General features: G+C 50.1%; 11 protein-coding genes across 11 annotated transcripts; 8 read left to right on the forward strand and 3 right to left on the reverse strand.

The window, feature by feature from the left end:
• Positions 1–258: 258 nt before the first annotated feature.
• CPAR01_12385 (oxidoreductase) lies at positions 259–1,326 on the reverse strand (the record flags this gene model as incomplete). Its single annotated transcript, XM_060496641.1, has 1 exon — positions 259–1,326. One exon carries the CDS (start codon positions 1,324–1,326, stop codon positions 259–261), a length of 1,068 nt encoding a protein of 355 aa, XP_060344174.1.
• A 594-nt stretch (positions 1,327–1,920) lies between these two features.
• CPAR01_12386 (uncharacterized protein) lies at positions 1,921–2,678 on the reverse strand (the record flags this gene model as incomplete). The annotated part of the gene is made up of 2 exons (XM_060496642.1): positions 1,921–2,274; positions 2,331–2,678. 2 exons carry the CDS (start codon positions 2,676–2,678, stop codon positions 1,921–1,923), a joined length of 702 nt encoding a protein of 233 aa, XP_060344175.1.
• A 1,785-nt stretch (positions 2,679–4,463) lies between these two features.
• On the forward strand, positions 4,464–5,475 carry CPAR01_12387 (uncharacterized protein; the record flags this gene model as incomplete). Its single annotated transcript, XM_060496643.1, has 2 exons — positions 4,464–4,695; positions 4,766–5,475. 2 exons carry the CDS (start codon positions 4,464–4,466, stop codon positions 5,473–5,475), a joined length of 942 nt encoding a protein of 313 aa, XP_060344176.1.
• Positions 5,476–7,136: 1,661 nt separating this feature from the next.
• On the forward strand, positions 7,137–8,567 carry CPAR01_12388 (riboflavin transporter MCH5; the record flags this gene model as incomplete). The annotated part of the gene is made up of 1 exon (XM_060496644.1): positions 7,137–8,567. The coding sequence occupies one exon, from the start codon at positions 7,137–7,139 to the stop codon at positions 8,565–8,567; it is 1,431 nt and encodes a 476-aa protein (XP_060344177.1).
• Positions 8,568–9,544: 977 nt separating this feature from the next.
• CPAR01_12389 (uncharacterized protein) lies at positions 9,545–9,772 on the forward strand (the record flags this gene model as incomplete). The annotated part of the gene is made up of 1 exon (XM_060496645.1): positions 9,545–9,772. The coding sequence occupies one exon, from the start codon at positions 9,545–9,547 to the stop codon at positions 9,770–9,772; it is 228 nt and encodes a 75-aa protein (XP_060344178.1).
• A 2,922-nt stretch (positions 9,773–12,694) lies between these two features.
• CPAR01_12390 (uncharacterized protein) lies at positions 12,695–13,538 on the forward strand (the record flags this gene model as incomplete). Its single annotated transcript, XM_060496646.1, has 3 exons — positions 12,695–12,794; positions 12,848–12,882; positions 12,933–13,538. The coding sequence occupies 3 exons, from the start codon at positions 12,695–12,697 to the stop codon at positions 13,536–13,538; spliced, it is 741 nt and encodes a 246-aa protein (XP_060344179.1).
• Positions 13,539–14,100: 562 nt separating this feature from the next.
• Positions 14,101–15,329, forward strand: CPAR01_12391 (uncharacterized protein; the record flags this gene model as incomplete). Its single annotated transcript, XM_060496647.1, has 5 exons — positions 14,101–14,154; positions 14,213–14,227; positions 14,290–14,514; positions 14,580–15,067; positions 15,125–15,329. 5 exons carry the CDS (start codon positions 14,101–14,103, stop codon positions 15,327–15,329), a joined length of 987 nt encoding a protein of 328 aa, XP_060344180.1.
• Positions 15,330–15,992: 663 nt separating this feature from the next.
• CPAR01_12392 (short chain dehydrogenase) lies at positions 15,993–17,190 on the forward strand (the record flags this gene model as incomplete). Its single annotated transcript, XM_060496648.1, has 2 exons — positions 15,993–16,212; positions 16,277–17,190. Coding segments are annotated over 2 exons (1,134 nt in total), but the record flags the coding sequence as incomplete, so codon positions are not given.
• A 1,179-nt stretch (positions 17,191–18,369) lies between these two features.
• Positions 18,370–21,269, forward strand: CPAR01_12393 (serine endopeptidase; the record flags this gene model as incomplete). Its single annotated transcript, XM_060496649.1, has 4 exons — positions 18,370–18,477; positions 18,532–19,285; positions 19,346–20,119; positions 20,182–21,269. 4 exons carry the CDS (start codon positions 18,370–18,372, stop codon positions 21,267–21,269), a joined length of 2,724 nt encoding a protein of 907 aa, XP_060344182.1.
• Positions 21,270–21,898: 629 nt separating this feature from the next.
• Positions 21,899–22,525, forward strand: CPAR01_12394 (uncharacterized protein; the record flags this gene model as incomplete). The annotated part of the gene is made up of 1 exon (XM_060496650.1): positions 21,899–22,525. One exon carries the CDS (start codon positions 21,899–21,901, stop codon positions 22,523–22,525), a length of 627 nt encoding a protein of 208 aa, XP_060344183.1.
• A 256-nt stretch (positions 22,526–22,781) lies between these two features.
• Positions 22,782–22,904, reverse strand: CPAR01_12395 (uncharacterized protein; the record flags this gene model as incomplete). The annotated part of the gene is made up of 1 exon (XM_060496651.1): positions 22,782–22,904. The coding sequence occupies one exon, from the start codon at positions 22,902–22,904 to the stop codon at positions 22,782–22,784; it is 123 nt and encodes a 40-aa protein (XP_060344184.1).
• Between the last annotated feature and the right edge of the window lie 33 nt (positions 22,905–22,937).

The raw sequence follows: 22,937 nt of genomic DNA on the forward strand, positions 1-22,937 counted from the left end.
TCCGCCATCGCACTCGTATTGGCCGTGTTTCTCAAGGGCAAAGGAGCGGACAAGACATAAGGTCATCCTTCACACAAACCGAGAGCTGTTGAATATCGAACGAAAACGAGTTTATTTTACTTAATGCCTGTCTCCCGTGCAGCACAGGGGACTCGTTGGTGAGCTTCTGAAGAATTGAGTTGGAAGCTTCCAGCCGTCCATGGATTCTCCTTGAGAGCAGTGAAGGCCTTCATCATTTCTGCATGTGGCCATCCGTTATCATCTCAATGAAAGCTTGCCCACCCTTCCGGCTGAGCCGGACGCCCAGCAGACTCGGCCGTAAACGCACTCGACAGCGTCAAACGAGCCTGTGTCAAATGTAACCCAAGTCTTGCCAGCATCAAGCGTGATGTCGGAGCCAGATGGTCCAACTGCGACAGCCACCCCACACAGCCCCGGGGCCCATGATGAGCCCGATCGGTATCCGCCCGGAAACACCTCCGACGCGGTCCAGGTCTCTCCGCCATCCTCGGACCATGCTGATGTATGGAGTGAACCATTGACCACGTTGAAGTCGCCTCCAGTTGCAATGCCGTTTTGCGCGTCTCTGAATCGTACCGAGAACACCCCAGCCGAGGCACCACCCGCAATCGCACTGCTCAAGACATCCCACTCATAACCGTTTGCGCTCTGGAAGATCCTGCCGGGATCAATGCCACCCGATGCAAGATACCAACGACCCGCTGCGGTAGAGATGCAAGTCCCGCTGGCTGCGAATCCGAATTCGCCCTCTAAAGCAGAGGGCATGCCGCTGGGGTCCACGATGGTCCAGGTGTTACCCCCATCGAGCGTCTCAATCAATCGAAACTTGCCATCGACTGGGTCGCTCACGGCAATGCCCCTCTCATCGTCTTCAAAGTCGACGCAGTTGAAAAACGCCGATGCCTCCTCATTGGCGAAACTCTGCGTCCAAGACTCTCCTCCATTCTTCGTGATGTAAATGCGCGAGTCCGCTCCTTCGCCAATGGATAGGATGATTGCCTTTTCGGCCGAGAAGGCCTGCACGTCACGGAACTGCAGGTCGGCGTCTTCGGTCGACAATTCGGGACCAACTGATTGCCACGAAGCACCGCCGTCGGTGGTGCGAAGAACCGTTCCTCCTGTACCAGACACCCAGGCTATTTGGTCCGACACAGGTGACAATCCTCGGAACTGTTGTTGACTGTTGACCGGTAGAATGTCCCATTTCAGAGTCAGGTTCATGTTCCGCTCATGGACACCTCGCGTCACTGCAAGAGGGGACGCGCTCGCGACAAGAGTTGAGATGAGTGCAAGAAGGCGCCTCATCATGGCAGTATAGAGTTGGGATTGATCGGTTTGATAGGGGTAAGAAGAGGGGATCGTTCAAGGGAATTGGGTCTGTATCTAAAGTGCGTATAGGTGTCAAGGCGGGGTTCGGGTTGGTTTGTGGTATACCGGCCTCCTCATTTCGTTGATTGCCATCTCAACATCCTACTTGCAGATCACTGACGACCTTCCAAATTGGGCCACATCGTCTGGCGATGTTTCTTCGTCCGGACCCACTCACCAGTGCCATGGTCCTGGGATCTGTCATCATAGAAACACGATCGCTCGTGTCCTCGATGCACCTATTCCTAGCTTACAATGTGTGTCCAAAATACTTGATTTGGGTGGTGCTTTGCAATTCTTTCTCATCGTTTTTTTTCACTCATTGGCCTCGGCTAGATACTCAAGCATCACTGTGCAAGCTCCAGACATGTGTGCGTAGTAAAAAATTCAACCACGGCCTTGTTGATTCTCAGCTACCACAGTCACCCCTCAATTGATGGTAGGTATGTACACATGCACCAGATATCATCGAGTACCAAGTCCTTTCTGCTCTGTGAGAACTTTGGGAGGTTGTCGTCTGTCCAGCTTCCCTCACTTGCCTCCTGTAGTGAATTCGCCGTTCGCGATAGCGTCAGTGATCTCTTCGTCAGCGCTGAAGTAGACGTCTAGATCGCTGCGTTTCTCTAACAAGAGGTCAACTACCATGCGGCCAAAAACGATCTCGCCAGCTTCCCCCAAGTGGGTTCTATCGGTGCTAGCCAGGTTATAGTACTGGGCGTTTTCCTCCCCTATGGCGTTGACATAGTCGGTACTCGCAAGGTTGAGATCAAGCCACCTAACGCTGCTGGCCTTTGCCGCTGCGATCGTTTTGCCCCTCCATTCAGCAAGATCTCGAACCACTTCGCCATCTTCGAAGCGACGGCGAGTAAGAGACGTGATGAAGATCTAGGCATGGTATTAGTCGCCAGATTTGGTACACTGCAAATGAAGTGCGAACCCACCGGAGTCGCCCCGGCGTCCTTGAGCTCGGTCGCGATATTAACCAGATTGGCCCTGAACTCATCCAAAGTAAGACTCTTCTGGTCATTGTGGCCAAACTGGATAGTGACAACTGGCTCGTAGTCTGCCCTAGTGTCGTTGATACCCTGCAAGAGTGAAGCCCAGCGGCCGTTTGACTTCCAGGAGACGGTGGTAGAACCACTTTTGCCCCTGTTCTCGCCCTTTGCGGGGTCTTTGAGGTAAGACAGGAAGCCGTCACCCCAACCTCCATTGACCGCCACGGTGGAATCGCCGATGAGAAAGAAAAACGGCGGCTTCTTGGCTCGAGCCACGGCCGACCCCATGGCCATCGTCGCCGCCAATGCGAGAATTGATGTAAAGACGGTGGATCTCATTACGCGAAGTTTGTAAGCTGGAAAGCTAGTGATGACGAAGAAATTGTGATTTTGTTGACGATGCCTGAATGCACTTGGTTTATCAAGCTTGATGACCTCTCGGAATTCTAATAGTTCTTCGATCTGACTTTCGATATTTATAGCTTTGATAGCCCCCTCATACGTCTCTCATGAGCATACGACCTATCATCTTTGAGGACTCCCATGATGGTCACGGACCATATGATGGCTGAGTCCACCAGTTGAGTCTCAACCTTTCGACCGAGACGACATGTCGAGCTGAACTGATGCCATCTCATGTACATTATTGCGCGTAGGCGCGGGGCCCCATGGTGAACTTGCCGGCATATTTCGTTTTTCTCGGAGCAAAGGAAACTTTGGCGTCCACGATCAACGCATATCCGGGCAAAACATTCGTGCCAACCCTTTATTGCAGCCTTTGTAACAAATTGGAATTGCCCGCTCTTTGGAAGAGACACCCGCACAATCATTGCCCCGAAGTGGCATACATATATTGAACTACATCCCTGTAGATGCTGTCTTCGGGCTAATGCGGGTCGCTCCGTTCAACCATACCAGGTTCCTAGCCACCTAGTGTGGGTGTTTTCAGGTGAGCCGTAGTGATCGTCGTCTGCGCGTCCAGATCTGCCGGACTGACGGGGCAAGTCTGTCGGATTCCAGGACCAGGTTGGAAAAATAAATTTCACATTCCGGACGAGATGTCCGATACGTGCAGTTTATCCATGACGAGGTTCCTGGCCTGGAAGATTGTCTCCCAACAAAGCCACCTCCATGAACTGATATTCCACAGTACAAAGATGAGATTGAGAGTTTTTCGTGGAATACACGACTGTCAATAATCTGAAGTGTGAATATAGTAAAGGTATGGAGCTTTGCTGCTTCGCCCTGCCGGCAAGCGAAAAGGTGAACTACGGAGCATTTGAGGGATTCATCCGTTTCTGGCTAGTCAGATTCGCTCAAGCCAGGAAAATATTCACTACAATGATCTTCTCATCTGGAGAAGACATAGGAGTAGGTAGGTCGAGGTAACATACGTTCTTAGGCCACTATTCCACATGGGGACATGAACAATGGAGTAGGCCCAAGGCAGATACGAAGCGATGAATACGCATTTTAACTGAAACAACATCTAATTAAACGCATCTGCCGTAAAGAGGTTTCACGAATAAGGATGAAAGAAGGATCAGGTTCGATCATCAAAGCATGGCGTCCTCGTGGCAGTAGGCTAGGACCAAGTCTAAAGTTACACCCGTGCTCCAACTGTCAGCGTGTAAGCGCGCAGGAATGAAAATTTCAGGATCGGCGTAACGCCTGTCCACTGCATTCTGATGGGTTTCACCAATACGCTAAACTTCTGAAAACGTGACTGTCATCCATCGGATTCCCACCTGGGCTCTTGGCGTGGAGATAGCTATACCTTAATCAGACTCAAACCCCTGCTTTAAGAAGCGTGCCCACATCTCAACATGCGGACTGCTCCGTCAAACCCGCACGAGGGGCATCAAAGGGATATCGAGCGGAGAAGTCTTAAGAATTGCCAGGGAAACATATTGAGTCCTGAGGTAATAGCCAGTAGTCCAGCTTGATTATTGTCTTCACCTTTTGCTTTCGCTCTTGATCATACACTCTTCAGTGTCGTCGCTTTTTATACCAGCCTGCCTGCATCTTACTCGCTCATTTGAGAACCGACTTGAGCCAATCCTCCTCTACCTTAGCAACATGAAGTTCGCGAATATCTTGGCAGTTGCCGGTGCAGCTGGTGCCTACACCGTCACCATCGTTGACAAATTCATGTACAAGAATATCGATCCTGTGGTTATACCCGGCCAGTATGCTAGCCACATGCACACATTTTTCGGTTCTGATGCTGTGACATTGAACACAACCACCTCCAAAGAGTTGCAAGCGGGCTGTGCCACAGCGGTCAACCCCAACGACTACTCGTCTTACTGTAAGTCAAGCTCTGTCAAAGAGATAATCTCTATCAAGATAGGAAAGTCTGCTTGTTAATCCGAAATTAGGGGTTCCTACCCTTTTTTACAAAAACGAAACCGCCACTGCCCCCGTTCCCATCAGTCGATTCAGTGCCTACTACGTTGCAATCGAAAAGGCAGAAGTCGCCATTCCACAAGACTACAAGGCTGTCGTCGGCAACGCCTCCGCAAAGTCCGAAGCTGATACCGAGCCTCTAGCGGGCATCCAATGGTTCTGCGAGGGTGGCTCCAGCGCAGGGAAGGACGTCAATGGTTTTCCGTCCAAGACCTGCAACACCCATCTGCAGACGATCCTCCTGTTCCACGACTGTGTCAACCAAGAGACACTCGAATCCACATACTCTGGAACCCAACACTGGACCGCCACCAGCAAGCCTGCCAACCGCTGCCCTCTTGATATGAAGAGGATGCCCCAACTGCGCTTCAGCATCCGCTATGATCTTCGCAAGGCTTTGCCTGACGGCTGGGAGGGAACCGCCCCTCTGGAACTGGCTTGCGGCCCCGCCTATTGCACCCACGGCGACTTCATCAATGGATGGCTTCCTGAAGCTGCCGAGAACATGTTACTTGCAAATTCAAAGAGGGATTTTGCCGGTGTAGATGGTCCTGCAGGCAAATACAGTGCTGGATCTGTCTGCGGTGCTCAGAACGCCACGGACGCTGATCCGGAGAACGGCACTTCCGACTATCTGACCAGCAAGCAGATTCTCCAGAGGCTTATAGACCAGAAGGCTTGATCAAGTGGATTTTGTTGTATTTGTTCGGCTTGGTCAAGTTTTATTGTGTACGCTTGATAGCCGACTTTTCCTCATCAAACCTACGATCGTCCAAGACAACGAGAGGGAAGGTGGTTTTTGCCTCTGAATCTGCGAAGACCCCTTACATCTAACCAAAGTCGTCTTGTAGACTATTAGGTTGATTCCTGGACCTCGTTGCAACTGATAATGGCCTTATTTGTGTATTCTTTCTCACTAGGTACTCTTGTATTACTACTACAACATTAATGACCTTACTTAAATCAATAATAATTGGGCACATCCCCATTCCATGCCCGAACACAGCTCTTGCGAAGATTTTGCAGGATGTATCACCTATGCAAACCTACGTTTGAACTCAAAACGCAGATCCTTATGCGAACTATAGCGGTGAAGTGTCTTGGAATTGGAAGGCCGGATTTACCTTGGTTGCGTTGAGTGAAGGGGTGGTCTCATTTCCACTGTGTTTGTTGTTTACAGCCATTCAGTATTACATAGTTTGTGTGTCAGTTCTCTGTTACAGGATGGCTCACCAAGCCTTACAGCGTTAGGCACCCGATAGACCATGACCTACATCTTAGGGTGCTGTACCTATGTGGCGGCTTCACCACAATTAACCGAAAATGCGTAAATGAACCTTGTCATCGGAAGGAAGAGGCACGATTTCATTCCGAGAGTCTCTACCTCAATTGTTTATGCAAGTTTGCCCTACACGGTTTAGTGAGGGCAGTACTTGATTTCTAGGAGAATCATAAATGACATGGAATAGTGTGTCTACCTCAATCGGCCGAGTCGCTTCACTTGAAACCCTACGGGTGTCACTCATTCGGGAACTCTCACCTTAAGCCCGATAAACTGAGCCTATTCGGGGAAGTTCTCATTAGGTGATTAGGTCAAGTGTCTAGATTGAGTAATAATTACCCGGGAAGAGAGACCGCGGTCAACGGTGGAGAGCGGCGGAGAACGGTCGCCAGGGTCGATCCCTCCAAGCAAGGGCTGCTGAGCTGCTAAACCCTGCTGCGCATTGGCTGTCTTTTCCTTTCTTGTCCTCCTTTTTTCTATCACTAAATGAGCAAGCCCACACTTGATCAGAGTTGCCTTCAATTATTCTCATGTCTATGAGACATCTTCACCTTGTGAAATATCTAAAGGATTGTTTCTCAAAAAGGTGGGCATAAGTTGAGCAGGAGGCCATGGGGTCGGGCCCTGATTAAATGCGCTGTTGGTCTACGGTATCGGGGTATCGTCCTTGTTCTAGCTAGGTACGTCGTTACGACAGCACTGATGAGCGAGGTATTAGCTATCTTCGGCCTTAGTGCTAGATTGGCGACGTACTAAAGTGCCCAACTGTTAATCCAAAGCAGAGAAAGATACTTTCCAGTAACCAGATAGGGCCAAAAGGACGCAACACGTGCATGTGGATCCAAGTGTTTTCTTGCTGGCATAGAACTCGAAAATGGATTTTGAGTCAAACATATCTTCTTTCATCAACAGTGCCTCAACTTTGTCTACTCACAACGACTGCAATAGAGGAGACTGGCCTTCTTCAACAGCTCCTTTACAAAAGCCCAGCCAACTTGAGGCAAAGAAGCGGTGCATTAAACATTCGCCTTTACGTGCAATTGACAGGACCTGCACGGAAGATGTCGCAAACGGCTGTAAAAACATCGTCCATACAGTTGAGAAACATTCGCGGCCCTATAGCATCTTCACCATCTACAGACTTCCACGACGACGAAGAGAGATCAAGGTCAAGAGATAGATCATGCTATGTTGAACGTGATGCCGCGAGTCTCAACGAATTGACCTTTCCTGAGGGCGGCTGGCAGGCGTGGCTGGTGGTCTTTGGATCATTTTGTGCAATGCTTTCGGTTTTCGGCCTCATCAACTCGGCTGCCGTCTTTGAGTCATACTTCTCAGAAAACCAACTCGCTGATCATTCTTCATCCGAAATTGGATGGATATTCAGCCTGTACCTTTTTATTGTCTTCTTTATTGGCATTCAAGTTGGCCCCCTATTTGACCAGTATGGCCCCCGCGGCCTCGTTGTCGCTGGTGGCCTTTGCATGTCTGCAAGCCTTCTCTTATTGAGCTTATGCAAAGGTTTGCCCCTTCTCACGGCTAAACTCGTCATTTTTCCTAACGGGTGTCACACAGAGTACTATCAAATCCTTCTGGCGTACTCGATTCTAGGTGGCTTGGGTGGTGCTCTGCTAAACTCACCCTCTTATGGCGCTATTGCTCACTTCTTTGACTCGCGCCGAGGCTTTGCCACGGGCATAGCAGCCACAGCTGGTTCGATAGGTGGAATAGTGTATCCCATCTTGCTTCAGAACCTGTTTCCGACTCTGGGGTTTGGTCCGACAGCACGGATTCTTGGCTTCATTCTCCTAGGACTCACAGTACCCGCAACTCTCTTTATTCGTTCTCGGCTGCCAAAGAAGGAAGGACCCGGATCCATCTGGCCTGACTTCACCGTCTTCAAAAATCTCAAGTTTACTCTATCGGCAGTCGGGATCTTCTTCATGGAATGGGGTCTCTTCGTTCCCATAACCTACATTATCTCCTATGCCGCGACTCTGCCCGGCAGCAACGTTCATTCGTATACAATTCTCTCCATCCTCAACGCAACATCAGCAGTGGGGAGGTTTTTGCCGGGCTTAGCTGCAGACAAGTACGGAAGATTTAACGTCATTCTCATCACCATCGCCCTGTGCTTCATCACAGTTCTCGGTCTTTGGCTGCCCTCGGGCAACTCTCAACCAATGCTCTTAGCTTTTGTGGCTATATTCGGTTTCGCAAGCGGAAGTAACCTGGGCCTGGTCCCGGTCTGTCTAGGCCAATTATGTGACGCGAGGGAATATGGGCGGTATTTGTCCACGGCGATGATGATGGCCAGCTTCGGCACTCTGAGCAGTTTGCCAATTGCTGGTGCCATCCTCGAGGCAAAGGAAGGAGGTCAAAATTGGAAGGGCCTGATCTTGTTTTCCGGTGTCTCTTACTTTCTTGCTTTCATTTGCTACGCCGCGGTCAGGGTGTTTGCCGTGGGGTGGAAAATCTCAGCAAGGTTTTAAGAGAGCAGTCAACATTAATGGCAATATCCTGAAGTTCAAACAAGAGCTGTATTTCTGAGACTGCATGACATTGCTACTTCCTATACCATAGACATTTCTCCAATAAGCTCAATTGTCTACTTCTCAGCTTTAGTATGTGCAGCTATTCCTATCGGTCTTTACTCCTATTGTCCCGGGTTTGGTAGGATCTGACCACTGCCAGTGATCTGTCTCCATGATTCTCTACGCAAGATGGGTCAGTGATCCATGTTGTGCTTGAGGTACATGATCATGGCAAATTCGGGCCGAAGCGCCGCGGAAAAGCCGATGTCAGGGCTGTCAGGGCTGTCAAGTCTGCTTATCGAGTACAAGACCCCCAGAAGCTGGACCTCATCGTGGCTCTTGTCTCAATTCAACATGTAGTTACTACATTACTATCGCTAGTGAGTTCTCACTGAGTCATAATATAGCAGAAAAGGTTCAATGGCTCTACGGTGTAACGCGCGGGGAAGGTCCATTTAGCCGACTCTAAGCTTGACTAAGTGCAGCATATGTGAGCGGTGACAGGATTATGAGGAAGGCAAATTTCGCCTCATTTTCTTGGGCGAGCTGGTAGTGCTACTGCCCTGGTACTTTCTTGATGCGCCGATTATCATGTCAGCCGCAAATCTCGGCGAAATGACTCAACATCAAGCAGTATCTACTCAACGTCCGACTCAATGTTTCTCATAGACCCCGTGCTGAAGACTTCGAGAGTGATCTGTGAGGACAAGGAAGCGGGGCTTTCCTGCTGTGGAAGCACCATGGCATCTGGCTTGCGGGTGTTGTCGCCTAATCGAGCTAGCCCACTTAGTGAGTGAACGATCTCTTCCCAGAAGAAGACGAAAGTGAATGACGATAAGCTACTGAGTGACTCGATTCGGACACTCCTGGTCCGTGATTCTTGGCATGGCTCCATCCAGATCATATATGCAGCTGAACGCTCAACGTCCTAGAGCATGTGGAGGAATCTGCTGCTAACTGTGGTCAATGTTAGATGTCGGTGCATCTGTATGGCTCTCCAAACTACTGCCAACGAATTCCTGAGTCAGGCAAAGCGTGGCCATCGCTTTTCATCGTGTGAGGGAGCCTTTGATTGGGTCAAATTCATAGCTGGTATAAGCTCTGAATGCATCGACGATGGGCTGCTCTGTGCCTTTCTGTTCATCTACCTACGGCTAGTCTAGTGGTCTGTGGTTCTGCAGTGCAAATGCCATTGGAAAGAAAATCCTGCCGCTCACGGCCTGCTGTGGCGGCCTTATCCATATCTGCAGGATGGGAGGCAGGAGCATCTTTTCGACTTTTATCTGCCCAGTCATAGCTGATCAGGAATTCTCCAACGTCATGAGCGATTTATTTAGACTTATTTCCTCACCTGTTCATGAGACGTGGTCGGATCTCGGCACAGGCACAGCCTCACCTAGCGTGCAATGAACACCGGCCGGAAACTCACACTTCTGACGGGGCAAGGCCCGACCTCCCGACAATGATCGCCATCATGAGCCTTCTTCGAGAACAACGGGGTCTAGTTGCATCCAAATGTGGCTATCAAAGAAAGCTTCGCTACTCCTATATGGCCCGAAGTCAGAATATAGCCGTAACTGCCAGCGTCCCCAGATAGCCGCGGTGGGTAATAAGCCGTGGGGAGGCATTGGGAGGCGTGGGGCGGCAGAGGTTGCGACTGGTTGGACTTTCCCATCAACTCAATTTACAGTAAAAGTCATCTTGAGAAAAGAGTAAAGCTTCAGACGACAGAACGATGGGGGTTTTGTGTGAAACTGGAGATTCCTGCCCCCCACCGCACACCCGACCCCAGCATGAGAATAACGCCACGGCTGCTCCCGGTTGTGTGTAAGCCCGGCGAGTTTTGTCCTCTCGGGATATCCGTTCAGGTTCGGCCTCTCCCTGCAAAGAACGCGTGAGTATTATGACATGACGGATTGGCTCAACATAGTCAATGTCGGAGATATGAAACGACCCGACATGACAAGGCCCTCGAATTCCTTTCTGGGCGAAATGGCATATCAAGGCTAGTGAGATATGCAATACAGAAAAACGTATGCGGAAACACATGGAGCGACCAGTTTATTCCTCATTGTAATGACTATGCTCATCTGAGTGGGCTCAGCCACGTCCCATTGGCCATGTTCATGGCATATGAAGCGTTTTCGGAGGTGCCCATTCGAACTAGAAACGTTGACGCTATGCTGCTGTAGGCAACTCCAGAATGCTTGATATCACCCAGACTTCAGATGAGAAGCTCTGGCACACAGTAAGTACGCTAGGAGCAGCATAAGCTATTCTTTATGTAAGGTAGCCAATGCAAGATAAGGTGGCTATGGATGGGGACCGTGGACTTTTGCCTGCCGGCCACTTGCACCTAGAACTTTACTGAGGCGAACCAGTACCCCGCGGGACTGACAGTTCCCCGCGCGACCTTGGCGAAGTCGTGAGGCACTGAGTTTTTGTTTGCGTCAGCTCGCCCAATTGGGGTTTGCAATAAACGTTCTACGCCCAGTCATATGTGGTTGGGGATTGCTGGTTGGAGAGGCTAGCACCCAGGCCGTCGGATAGGGCTGAGGACAATACAACCAAGTACGAAAGCGGGCAGAACAGGGCCAAGCCCGTTCTAGCTGGCATGGGCTTAGTCTGGAATCAGGCCACGATGGTAGTTGGTTGTGGCAAACGATGCAATCGAAAGAGTTTAACATTACCGAAGATTTACCAAGCTTCGCTAGTTTCGACTCCAGGACACTACGAGCAAGGGTTTAGCCTGCTTTCAAACCACGAATTGGGTCGTATGTAGAGTTCGCGCACCTGCACCCGAGTCAACGCATGCATATGTTCCTCGACACCTGAGTTGTGACCCTAGCGGGAGGTCTAATCTTGTCCAACATTCATTCGGATAACATCACGGCAAGTCAAAGTCAGGCCATTTGTGCACCGTTTGAGTTCCTAGCCCTGGTGAAGTAATCCGGCTGGCAGCGCTGATACCATTTCCCATGGCGATCATCGATGCAAGTTGCGATGGCGATGATAACAATGAACATATCTGTCGTCAGTCACTCGCCTCAGTCACTAGTTCGGACATCATTCCGAACCAGAAAGCTGTCCAACGCAGCGGGGGGGAAACAACGCCCAGACTCAGGAGTACATATGAAGTGATGATTTATACCAGAGTGAGAAAGAGAAAGAGGCGACGAAAAGAAGCAGGCCGCCGCAAAATAAAACACGAGTGGGTGATCATCTTGTGAATTCAGCAAGCTACTCTACTATAAGATGAACAGATATCAACCTAGTGAAGCGAAGCTCTTGATTGCATGACCTTAAGGTTTGAGAGGGAAATCCGAAGTTGATCCACAAGTCTCTCTCAGACCTGCGGGTAATGCTCACCATCTGGAATAGTCAAGGAAGCCTTCTTCGGATAAACGAATCTTCTGAAACAGATCATCACAACTCTTTCTCCAATGGAACTCCGTGGCTGTCGCACTGAGCTTTTAGATAGGAACACGAAGTGAACGATGCGGCGGGTGGGGCCAACTCCAAAGAGGGGGAACGGGGGCCTTGACCTCCAGACATGTGTCTCTCTCGATATGCACCCAAGCTACTACTATCCAAGGAATAGGAACAGGCCTAGAAACAATGGGGACCTGAGCTGAAAGGTAGGGAGGGGAGGGGGGTCAAGCCATCAAAGTTCGGCTAGAAGTCCAGCAGAATCCATTCCACGAGGCGTCTGGATGATTGCAGGACTCAAGCATTGCCTGTTCAAGGTTTAGTAGCGTCCTCAAGAGACATGATATTTGTTACATGTAGGCCAAGAACCATGGCCGGCTAGATCTTTCAGGACTCATTGGACAGGGATTGGGCTACCAGCCTACCTTACCTTGGATGGTCCTCGCGGGACGATCTCCTGCATCTCGACTCGGAAATCACGGCCCGGGGTCTATCAGTGCTTTGAACTACGCACAGCTGTGATGAACATGAAGCGGGGATGGTTTACATATTCCAAGACCCCCACAACACACCTTGACCACGACGATATAAGCTCTCTTGTGTCTGTTTCCTCTGCCATCCCATCCATCATATTCCATTCCAAGCTATTTCATGCGATGTCTTCGCCGACTTCAGTAAACACCACGGACGTTGGCGGGAGAGTATACAAACGTCGACCTGGCGCTTGCGAGACTTGCAAAGTACGAAAGCGAAAATGTGGGTTGGGATGCTCAAACAAATCTTCACAATGACAACCTGACAATTTTTAGGCGATGGTGGCAGGCCGAGCTGTGATAAGTGCCTCGTAAGTGTACTGGTGCCTCGATAGTACCACTGGATTCTCATGATCTGCAGTCATCCGCCTCCTTCTGCTTCTATGTCACACCGAAGAAGAGAGGAAGATCCAGCCAAAACAGTAGGGAGATCCAAACAGACTGCGTTGATTGCCATACAGCAACTAAGCACAACCTCTCAGGCTTGAACGCAACAACCAGACAAAGTGCTTCATTCGAAGACTTCAGCTATGCGTCACAGCAGTCTACATCACCCCCATCACCAACAGACCACTTACGATACTTTGGGCCATCATCAACTCAGTCGTCACTCTCTGGAGTGAACAGACTCTTGGATCTTGGGCAATTCCCGACCGCTATGACAACTGAATCCCTCGAAGAACACTGGGGACCGTTGTCAAGTGGTCTATTGAACTCGCCTGAAGCTCTAGGAACACAAAGCACGGAGATCATCGCCAGTCCAGTCTCTTCGGCATTGGAGTATTGTTGGAGCACACAACTTTTGTCCAATGGACATAGCGTTTCTGGTCCACAGGATTTTGACGGTCTGATAACAGCCGGCTGGAATCTTTCAAATCTGCAGACAGCCAACGACGAGAGCACTGTCGACCATCCTGTTCGTGGTATGACTACGTTTCATGATTTTGGAACACCTGAGCTTAGCTGACAAGATGATGAGTAACATCTGCGTACTCAACAACCGATATGGTGAAGCTCCTCATAGGACGGGATCGGAGTTCTTGCAATTCTAAACAGTTCGGACAGAACCTCATGGATCTTGTGGACGAATCTACCACCTGCTGTTACAGCCCGAAGCTTCCGGAGAACACTTATCAAAGGGTTCAGCCCAGCCTTGAAACACTAGTTGAGTTTCTTCATGGTACACTGCTATCAGTTCCAAGAGCAGTCTAGATAGATATGGAGATAGGAGCTAACTTTGACCCTTAGCTTTCACCGCATCTGAACCATATCTGTGAGTCATTCGAAATTATAGCATACGATTCTGACAGATCGATTGTTCTCTAACAATCTCTCGTAGTGGGTCGAGATACATAGGAGAGACTGAGATTTCACGACTCTTCGAAGATGTGGTTATGAAGGGGATGTCGGACCATGTCAATAGTTCGATCGTGTACGCGGCCCTTTCTATCGGTTGTTTGACCTCTATGAGGCAATCCGGAGTGTCACAAGAGACAGAATCGCACATGAGATGCTTATATAGCAACGCAATGGTGCACATCGAGAAAATACACATGTGCCCTTCAACAGCTCTGAGCTTCAAGGTATTTCTACACACCGCGCTACTTGAGTACAGCGAGTCATTCTGACTGAACTATATAGGCGCTTATTACACTTGTAAGTATAGGAGTCGATTTGAAAGGCTTCTAAACACTAGTATGTGAAATTCTCATTTATAGCTGACACTATTCGCAAAGCTCGTTGCCTCAGCCTTGTGGAAACCAGCGGACATGGATTGGTTGCTAGGAGTCGCAGTCTCCTGCGCCCAATCCCTTAAACTAAACAATCTAGCATGCTTGAAGACAGTTTGTCAAACGACCGGAGAGGTCGAATCATTAAAGCACGCGTTCTGGCTGCTGTACACCATCGAAAAGCCGTATCGATTGCGAAACGGACAAGCTTCGGTAAGCCTGCCGACTCTATGCATTAGCCATGTCAGTCATACACTAACCTATATACTCTTGCCTAGGCTTTGAATGATGCCTACATCGACCACGAGCCGATGTCTTCCGGGATCGAAGCTGGAAAGCCGTTGATTCAAACCTTTGGGGTTCATTACCGTCTAGCTCAATGTTGTGCCAGGATAGCAAGCGACTTCGACAGTCAGGAAGCTCTTTCACAGTCTATGGTCTTCACATCAGAGAATCTAGACAACTGGTTGGAACAGCTTCAACAGTTGAAAGTTGACGTCTTCACGGCACGGCAGCAGCCCGCATCAGCCATGACGTGGGATCCGAGAATCGCCTCACCGAATAGTCCGTGTATGACACCTTCAGAGGGGGATATCTCAGCAAGCCTACTCTACTTCGAGCTAGTGTTGTGCGTCTGTGGACGTTTTTCAGCCAGTTCTTTGGGCGACTCAAGCACTGATAAGATTGAACAAAAGGTTCTTGAGTCTGCTATTGATATCTTGAAATTGCTCGTCGAGGTCGATCCCACCAAGGCGGGTACAGATCAGTATGTCTCCGTCGCGTTGTCTTCTTCGCTCTTAGCACTAACCTAACACTCTTCCAGGAATTTGGTGCGCATTGCCGTCAGTTCGTTCTGCCTCGTTGCGACTTTCATCTCAAGGGCGAATGAGCGGGCCACGATCTTCAGATATCTGGTTTCAACGCTCGGTTTCTTCGCTCGGATGACAATCAATTCACCACTCATGACTCTGGGGAAATTCAGCTCCGTGGTGGACTCAGTGCAAAAGGTACTCAAGAATGATGGTTGAAAAGCTATTAACTATAGTTTCTGATTTACAATTTCAATACCCTTCAATAGATTAAGCTTCAGGTTACCTGGCGAGTTTGCCTTGGTATGGTACGTCTTTTTATGCCCTTTCTCGTCTTTCTGATGGGCAGGTGTTGAAATTCCGATGGCCTTCAGTCACCTAGTTGTAGTAAAGATTTATGGACGATTGATTTTTACATGCTTTCATTTGAATAGCATACCAGAATGCTGGTACATTTCGAATACCAGCAGTCCTCCCATCCGACACTTGCTCTACGACTTTGTAGGATTCTGTTGTCTCTAGTGAACCAGCCACTCGTTGATCTTGCTCTCTTCCAGTCGGCATTGGTGGGCAAAAATGTAGTGGTATCACAGTACCTACTTGAGGCAAGTCTAAGCGCCTGGATGAGGTTAGCCATGCCTCCACTCGTCTCAACGAGTTCCTCTGCGGGGTAAACGGAGCACGCCCCGTGGAGAAGCCATACATGGCGTTACAGACTGCGTGGACCTGTCTTTCGCCAGTTCGTCTCATTCGACATAGCTCAGGGTCCGATCGTCGGCCTCATGAGCGTGTACAAGCCGATCCATGCTCTCACCCCTCGCCAAAGTTCTCGATGTGCTACTTACCCCTACTCAATTGCCCCAAGATTAACATCATTCAGATCACAAAATTGTCTCCCGTAGCACCCTCATAACACCGTGGTACATTACTTCAAAGGATTGCCTTCGTGAACTGCGAACGCCGGCAATCAAGTTTCTATCGATTAGCAGCTGGTCTTTCCATACTTCCAACATATTCGGCGAGATGACGGACCCCACCAAGAAATCAGTCGCACCTTATAGCGTGGTCGGAAAGACGGCCATTATCACAGGGGCTGGCTCAGGTATCAACCAAGCGGACCTGTCACCACCGCATTAAAAAATATTTAGTAATTTCATTAATCCTAGGTATCAACTTTTCCTTTGCTGAGCTGCTCCTTCAGCGTGGTTGCAATGTCGTCATTGCTGACCTGGCTCTTCGGCCGGAGGCGGCGCAGCTCGTTTCGAGCTACCAAGACAAGTCGAACGCCAGGCCACGCGCAGTCTTCGTCAAGACCGATGTGACATCATGGCCGGCACTATCCAACATGTTCAAGGTCGCCATGGAGGAATTTGGGAGCTTCGACATCTTCTGTCCCGGAGCGGGTGTCTATGAGCCGCACTGGTCCAACTTCTGGCACCCTCCTGGGTCATCCGAGAGCAAGGACAGTGTAGAAGGCGGGAAATATGCTCTGCTTGATATCAACATCACCCATCCCATCCGTTCTACGCAGCTGGCCATCTCGTACTGGCTTCATCCCAAGGAGGCCACGAACGCCGCCTTGCCACCTTCTATCGAAGCTTCGCCCGAAAACCCAAAGCGCATAGTTCACATTTCATCAGTGGCTGGACAGGTTGCAAACATCAATGCTCCTCTCTACGCAGCTTCCAAATTCGCTATCACTGGGTTCGTCCGCAGTCTCGCTCGCTTGGAAGAGACAAATGGGGTCCGCGTTAACGCTGTTGCACCGGGTGTCGTACGGACGCCGCTCTGGACTGAGCATCCGGAGAAGCTGGTCAATCTGGACGAAGCGCAGGATGGTTGGGTCACCCCGCGAGAGGTTGCTGAGGCAATGCTACGATGCGTCGAGGAGGAAGCTCTTGTCGGAGGATCAATTTTGGAAGTTGGCAAAGACAACACGCGCTTGGTCGAAGCTTTCAACGCGCCGGGTCCAGACCCCGACCCAAAGAGGGGCCTTGTTGCCAGAAACGGGTCAAAGGGAACAGACATGGTCTTTTCTTGGTTGAGGGATGCCACCAAATGGGCTGTTGGCAGAGATTGATATTACTACATGAGGCGTTGAATTTGCATGTATGTAGGTTGAAAACGCACTCTATGGTCGTAATGTACGTCCTGCATATCCCGGAGTGCCTGTACTTAATGGCGCCGGGCGACGAATGTGGGTTGGACACTTGACTACGTGTAAGTTCTCAGGTATCTAAGGTAGTCTGGTATCAGAAAAGCTCGCCTAGCGAGACCGCGCAACCTTCGACTATCTCCGACCAATTCACTTGATGAGGTGCCTGGTGCACTGACAGACGATAGGAGTCACGAAATCAATTTTGGGTTGCTGCACGGGGACGTGGTGAACAAAACTCACAGATCGTGAGAATAGCGCATAAGCCAGTACCATTGATGACCGCGGCAAACGATAGTACAATTGTGCAGCACCAGGTCTAAACAGTACGGAGTATCCAAACTTGTATCAGAAGAAGCGCGTGCTCCAAAGGGTTTTAGCCGAAGGCGTTTGACTACGAGGGCTGGCCGGTGAGCCGTTTGACTTTCGACCCCCGGTCTAGCGGGCCTACGAGAGATGCTCCCCTCCTATGGCTGTTCGAACGAACAAATACGGACGTCTCGGCGCGGCCAAACCGGAGCAGGTACGGGCATGTATGGTCTGGTTGCCTGTCTCCAAAGTGGCAACCAGTCTGGAATTTTGTGGGTGTCAGCTCATCGCACGGGAAAGTTTGCTCAAGCAGAAATTCAAGCTCAGTTTCCCAAATCAATGCCTTGTTAAAAGACTTGGAAGCATGATCTTGCCACGTGCAGTCCAGATGCAAGAATCTCAGAACTACAATGATACTGTGCGTACTGCACGCTCAGAGTTCAAGCTGTCACTAGGCCAAAGGACGAGTGGACAGAACGGACATCCAGGGCCGACCCCTTTATGGTATTTCTGCGGTAAGGCGCAAGAAGCGCGTCGAGGATCGTACAGTGAGGTGTACGGAGAAGTCGGTAATTGCGCTCAATTTGTTAGAGTTCGACCACTGACAATTCGGCTTGCACCGAAAGCGAAAGCCCGTATTGCACTTTACGGTAGGGGCCAAGCGATGGTCTGCGCGAGTCAGGGGTCTTTCCCAGGAACCTCAGATCTTTTATAAGGATTGAGGCGATTATTGATCGTGGTCGAAGGATCACGGTTGAAATTATTTTGGTTTACTCAGCTGTCCGCCGGACCATCATGAAGTCATTCATTAAGCAGGCTGCCTTCGCAGCTTGCCTCCCATGCTTGGTTGTGGCTGATTACAATGACGCGTTTGTTGTTGAGTTCGATTCATCAGTGCAATTGGTAAAGCCACCCAAGTGTGTCCCGGTAGCGTAGATGCCACTAACCTAGCAACAGAGCCCAGCAGATCTCATCAGCCGGACTCAGGCATCTCTGGCAGCTTCTGGCTTAACCTGCACTGCATCTTCGCGATATCATTTCACTCACGCTGTATTTCAAGGCGGATCTTTCAACGTCGACTGCACCAACAATGGAGTTTCTCAGAAGGCGGTGCTGTCGACCATACAGTCGATTGATGGCATTCAGAAGGCCTGGCCTGTAACTTCAGCAGCACCAGCCGTCCACATGCCGAGAATTCCAGGTATTTCTGACGGCGATTGGGGAAGCAGCACTCATGGTTCGTCCAAGCGCGACTTGTCTCAGGTCTTGGCTCTCCAAGCAAGAGACAATATCGCAGCCGATACCTTGCCGACGCATGTTGATACTGGGGTGTCGAAGCTACACGCCAGCAATATCACTGGTAAAGGCATCCGTGTGGCAGTCATTGACAGCGGTTTCGACATCGATACTCCGGGCCTCAGCAAGACCAACATTGTCTATGCTCACGACATGACAGACGGCGACAATGATGTTCGTGACAACTGTTCCTTCCATGGCACTCATGTTCTGGGTATTGTAGGAGCCAAGGGTGATGAGGGGAGGTTTGGTGTCGTTGGCGTGGCCCCTGATGCCACATACGAGCTTTACCGCATCACAGGTTGTACTTCAGGAACTACGGATGACGCGATCATCAACTCGTTCCTCGAAGCTGCAGAAAGAGGCGTCGACGTTATATCATGTTCATATGGGGGTGCCCTTACTTTCCCTGAAGGTAATTCGGCCCCATTCTAAGTTCTAAACTCAAAGAAGGGGAAGTGCTGACAGGTTCAAGACCCCTGGTCTATCGTAGCCACACGACTGTTTAACAACGGCACCTATATCTCCCTTGTAGCCGGAAACGGTGGCCCTGGCATCTTCACAGGCGCCAGCCCTGGGGGTGCAGATGCTATCGCCGCCGTTGGGTCTACCGACAACTCGCAAACTCCTTACTACAACTGGGGAGGCAATTGGACCGCAGGAGGTGAAGGTGGATCGCTTCGCTTTGTCCCTGGCATGCCGTTCGACTTCCCATCAAAAGAAGGGCTGACAGTCTGGACTTCAGACACACCCAACACCAATGGTTGCCAGCTGCTTCCTGATAAGTCCAGTTTGCCGGCCGACTTGTCCAAAGTCATTTTCCTCTCCCAGTTTGACCAATGCTGGATGGCAGCCGATAACTCTACAGTCTCACTCACGAAAGAGTTTGGCATCCCTTATGTCATGTACTACAGCTGGAGCAATTACACGGTCTCTGAAGGCCCGCTATTCCTCAAGGTCTCCGCAGCAAACCAGAAAGGGGCTGTCACGGTTGACTATGAAACAGCAAAGCAACTACTGGATGCCAAGGCAAAGCACGGTTCCGTTCAGGTGTTCCTTGCCAACGAGGTCTCTGTTGCAGATGTTAGTCTCACTTATAAGGCCAATAACCGCTCTGGTCTCATGAGCTCCGTATTCACCAGCTGGGGCCCAACTCTTCGAGCAGGATCCATGCCCGCATTCCATGCCCCCGGAGGAAATATCTTGAGTACTTTCCCTGGATGGCTTGGAGGCTATGGAGTGGTCAGTGGTAAGTTGAACCTCTATCCGCGAGCTATGCGAGCACTATCATTGATAGGTGTGTTACGTTAGGCACTAGCCAGGCCACCCCGTTTGTCGCCGGCATCGCTGCGCTTGTCAAACAGCAGCATCCCGATTACAGCTCTGAAGATATCCGGAATGTCATCGCGGCCACATCACGGCCTGTCAAGTGGTACGATGGCAAAGGAAACACTGGAGACTTCCTGGCACCCGTCTTCCAACAAGGGTCTGGCCTTGTCGACGCGTGGGGAGCAGTTCACTCGACCACATTACTCAGCGCCTCTGCCCTTTCATTCAATGACACGGCCAACCGCCCCAAAGAGTTAACCTTCACAATCAAGAACACCGGGTTGAAGACTACCACCTACGATCTGAGTCATGTTGGAGCCAGCTCTGGTTATGTGCTTGAGAAGGTGGATAGCTACCAACTCACTGAGGCCGTGGTGTATCCAGTGTACGCCGAAGTCAGCATCAACCCTACAACTCTCTCAGTTGAGCCAGGGAAGACAGCCACTGTTTCGGTTTCGGTCTCAAAAGAGCCCGCTTTGTCGGAAGCTTCAACTCGTGTGTCCTATTTTGGAGGCTACATCAACATTGAAGCCAAGGGTGCAGCTGACATCAACAAACTCTCGCTACCCTACACCGGCTTCGGCGCGCCATTGACTACCTTACACAGCATCAACCGGGACAAATCTTATCTGTCGTCATACAATGTAACTGCCGGCAAAGCATCGCATGCCGAACCAGGCCGCGTTTATACCTGCACGTTGAACATCACCGCAGATATTCCAGCTTCGTTCCCAGGCAATGAGTTTCCCGGCATCGAGGTCTTCCTCTTCTTGCAGTCGCGCAACATGAGCATCCACATGGTAGACGCAAAGACTGGAAATGTAGTGGTCAACTCCTACCAGAGTACGTCAGAGGTCCCATGGAACGGTTCCACTTGGTATTGGGATGGTTCCGACGATAACAAAGCTCCCGTGCCGGCTGGTACTTACATCTGGCGCGTCAAGGCACTGAAGATGCTTGGAGATGCGGCGAAGGAGGAGGACTGGGAAACCTGGGAAGCCGGTACATGGGTTCTGGAATACACTGCTGACAGCATTTTCCCTTCGAGTTCAACGATTCCGAAAAGGTAACGCAATAATATGGGAACACCGAAATAAATAAGGTCAATGCAAACCCAAATGATGAAGTCTGGCGAAGATGGGATTTATATCCAGTGGTGTTGAACACGACCAGATAAAGTAAATTTATAAGGTCACCACGAAGAAGAAACTAAAACAATTGGAGTCTCCGTTCCCATCTTGAGCTCTTTAACAATGTTGCCTACCTTAGCCTGGGGAGTTGCGACAGGTTAGTCAACCCCTGTTAAGCTCGCTTGCGATGATGAGCCACGCTTGGCACTGGTCAGAGAAGTAAGACCTAGCGGAACAACCTTGCTGCCTTGCACGTACAGAGGACTTTTTACTTCCCAGTTCGGGCAAGTTTGTCTCAATGAGCCGGAAAAGATCCAATGATATCATTCTTCTGCATAGGTTTGCGGCGAAGTGCATTTACACATCATGTGGTCTGTCTTGTCTTCTGGCAATGCTAAGAGGGTCCTCCTGCTCAATTCTCGGACTTTAAATAGCTGCAAAGCCATCCACAGAGCTATCAGTCTCCGCTTTCATTTTGTGCTATAACATATCGCTTGACCTCTATCTAACGCACAAAGATTTGAGCAATACAAATCCAAATTTCTCACGCACTGCGATCCATTTTCAGTATGGGCTGGTATGAAATCACCGACGACTATATTAAAGACTCGAAGATCAACATCCCAGTATGCGAAACTCTCCAACTCAGAGATGTTTACGGCGGAACCCAAAGAACCATATACCGCGTTGATCAGAGCGGACGACAGTTTCCAGTGTGGACTGTCAACGAGAACATTGAAAGCGGCGTACTTGCGATTGTCTCCGCCGACCCCAGAGCACAGGTCCCCGCAGGCAATGCCGTTGGTATCATCAAATACCACACCATGTCCTCAAGAACACAAATCACCCTACGCAGATCAGAACTCAGTCTGGGGCTTACGGACTACAGCCATGGACACGAAATCAACTTCAACGGCTGCAACTACCGATGGGTTATGTCCAAAAATACCATGTCGACGAACACGCTTTACCTGAAGACCGATGGGAATCGAATTTTAGCAAGATGGTCAGGAAAGCCCGAAGGTCGAGGGGGCGACCCAAATCCGGTCTTTGAACTATTCGTTCCCCCTCAAACGCTGGACATGGACTTTTTGGTAGTCACCGGTTTGGCGGCTGCAGGATACTGGAAGAAGGCAGACAAGCTCAAGAGCCCGATAAGCAAGATTTTGAAGATTATGGGAGGCCTGGGTCCATAAGGTAAATTTGTTCTGGCAGGTAGTGGCATTGAAGCCCATCATGCTTTTCATTTAAATACCAATCGGCTAAGACTGTTGTAAATGCAAGGATCCTCGTGGCCTGCGTTGAAAGATTGTTTATTCCCACTTTCGGTCAGGTTCTAGATTGCCAAAGGACGTCTCTTGATGTGCACCAACAGAGGTGGTTTCTTCCAGATGGACCAGGCTTTGTGCTTAGAATATGGTTGTGTCCAATTGGTCGAAGACGAGTCGAGCTTCATATCGAATTCCCATAGCAGTCGCGAAATGATGACGCGCATCTCATTGTATGCCAAGTGCTTCCCGATGCAATTGCGAGGGCCATACGAGAATGGCTGGATAGCGTCCCGCTTGTCCGCATAAAATGGAGACTTAGGGTCTTGAGCAACACTGG

The sequence above is a fragment of the Colletotrichum paranaense genome (assembly GCF_030867605.1).
Source record: "Colletotrichum paranaense strain IMI 384185 chromosome Unknown Scaffold_11.1, whole genome shotgun sequence".
Classification (NCBI taxonomy): domain Eukaryota; kingdom Fungi; phylum Ascomycota; class Sordariomycetes; order Glomerellales; family Glomerellaceae; genus Colletotrichum; species Colletotrichum paranaense.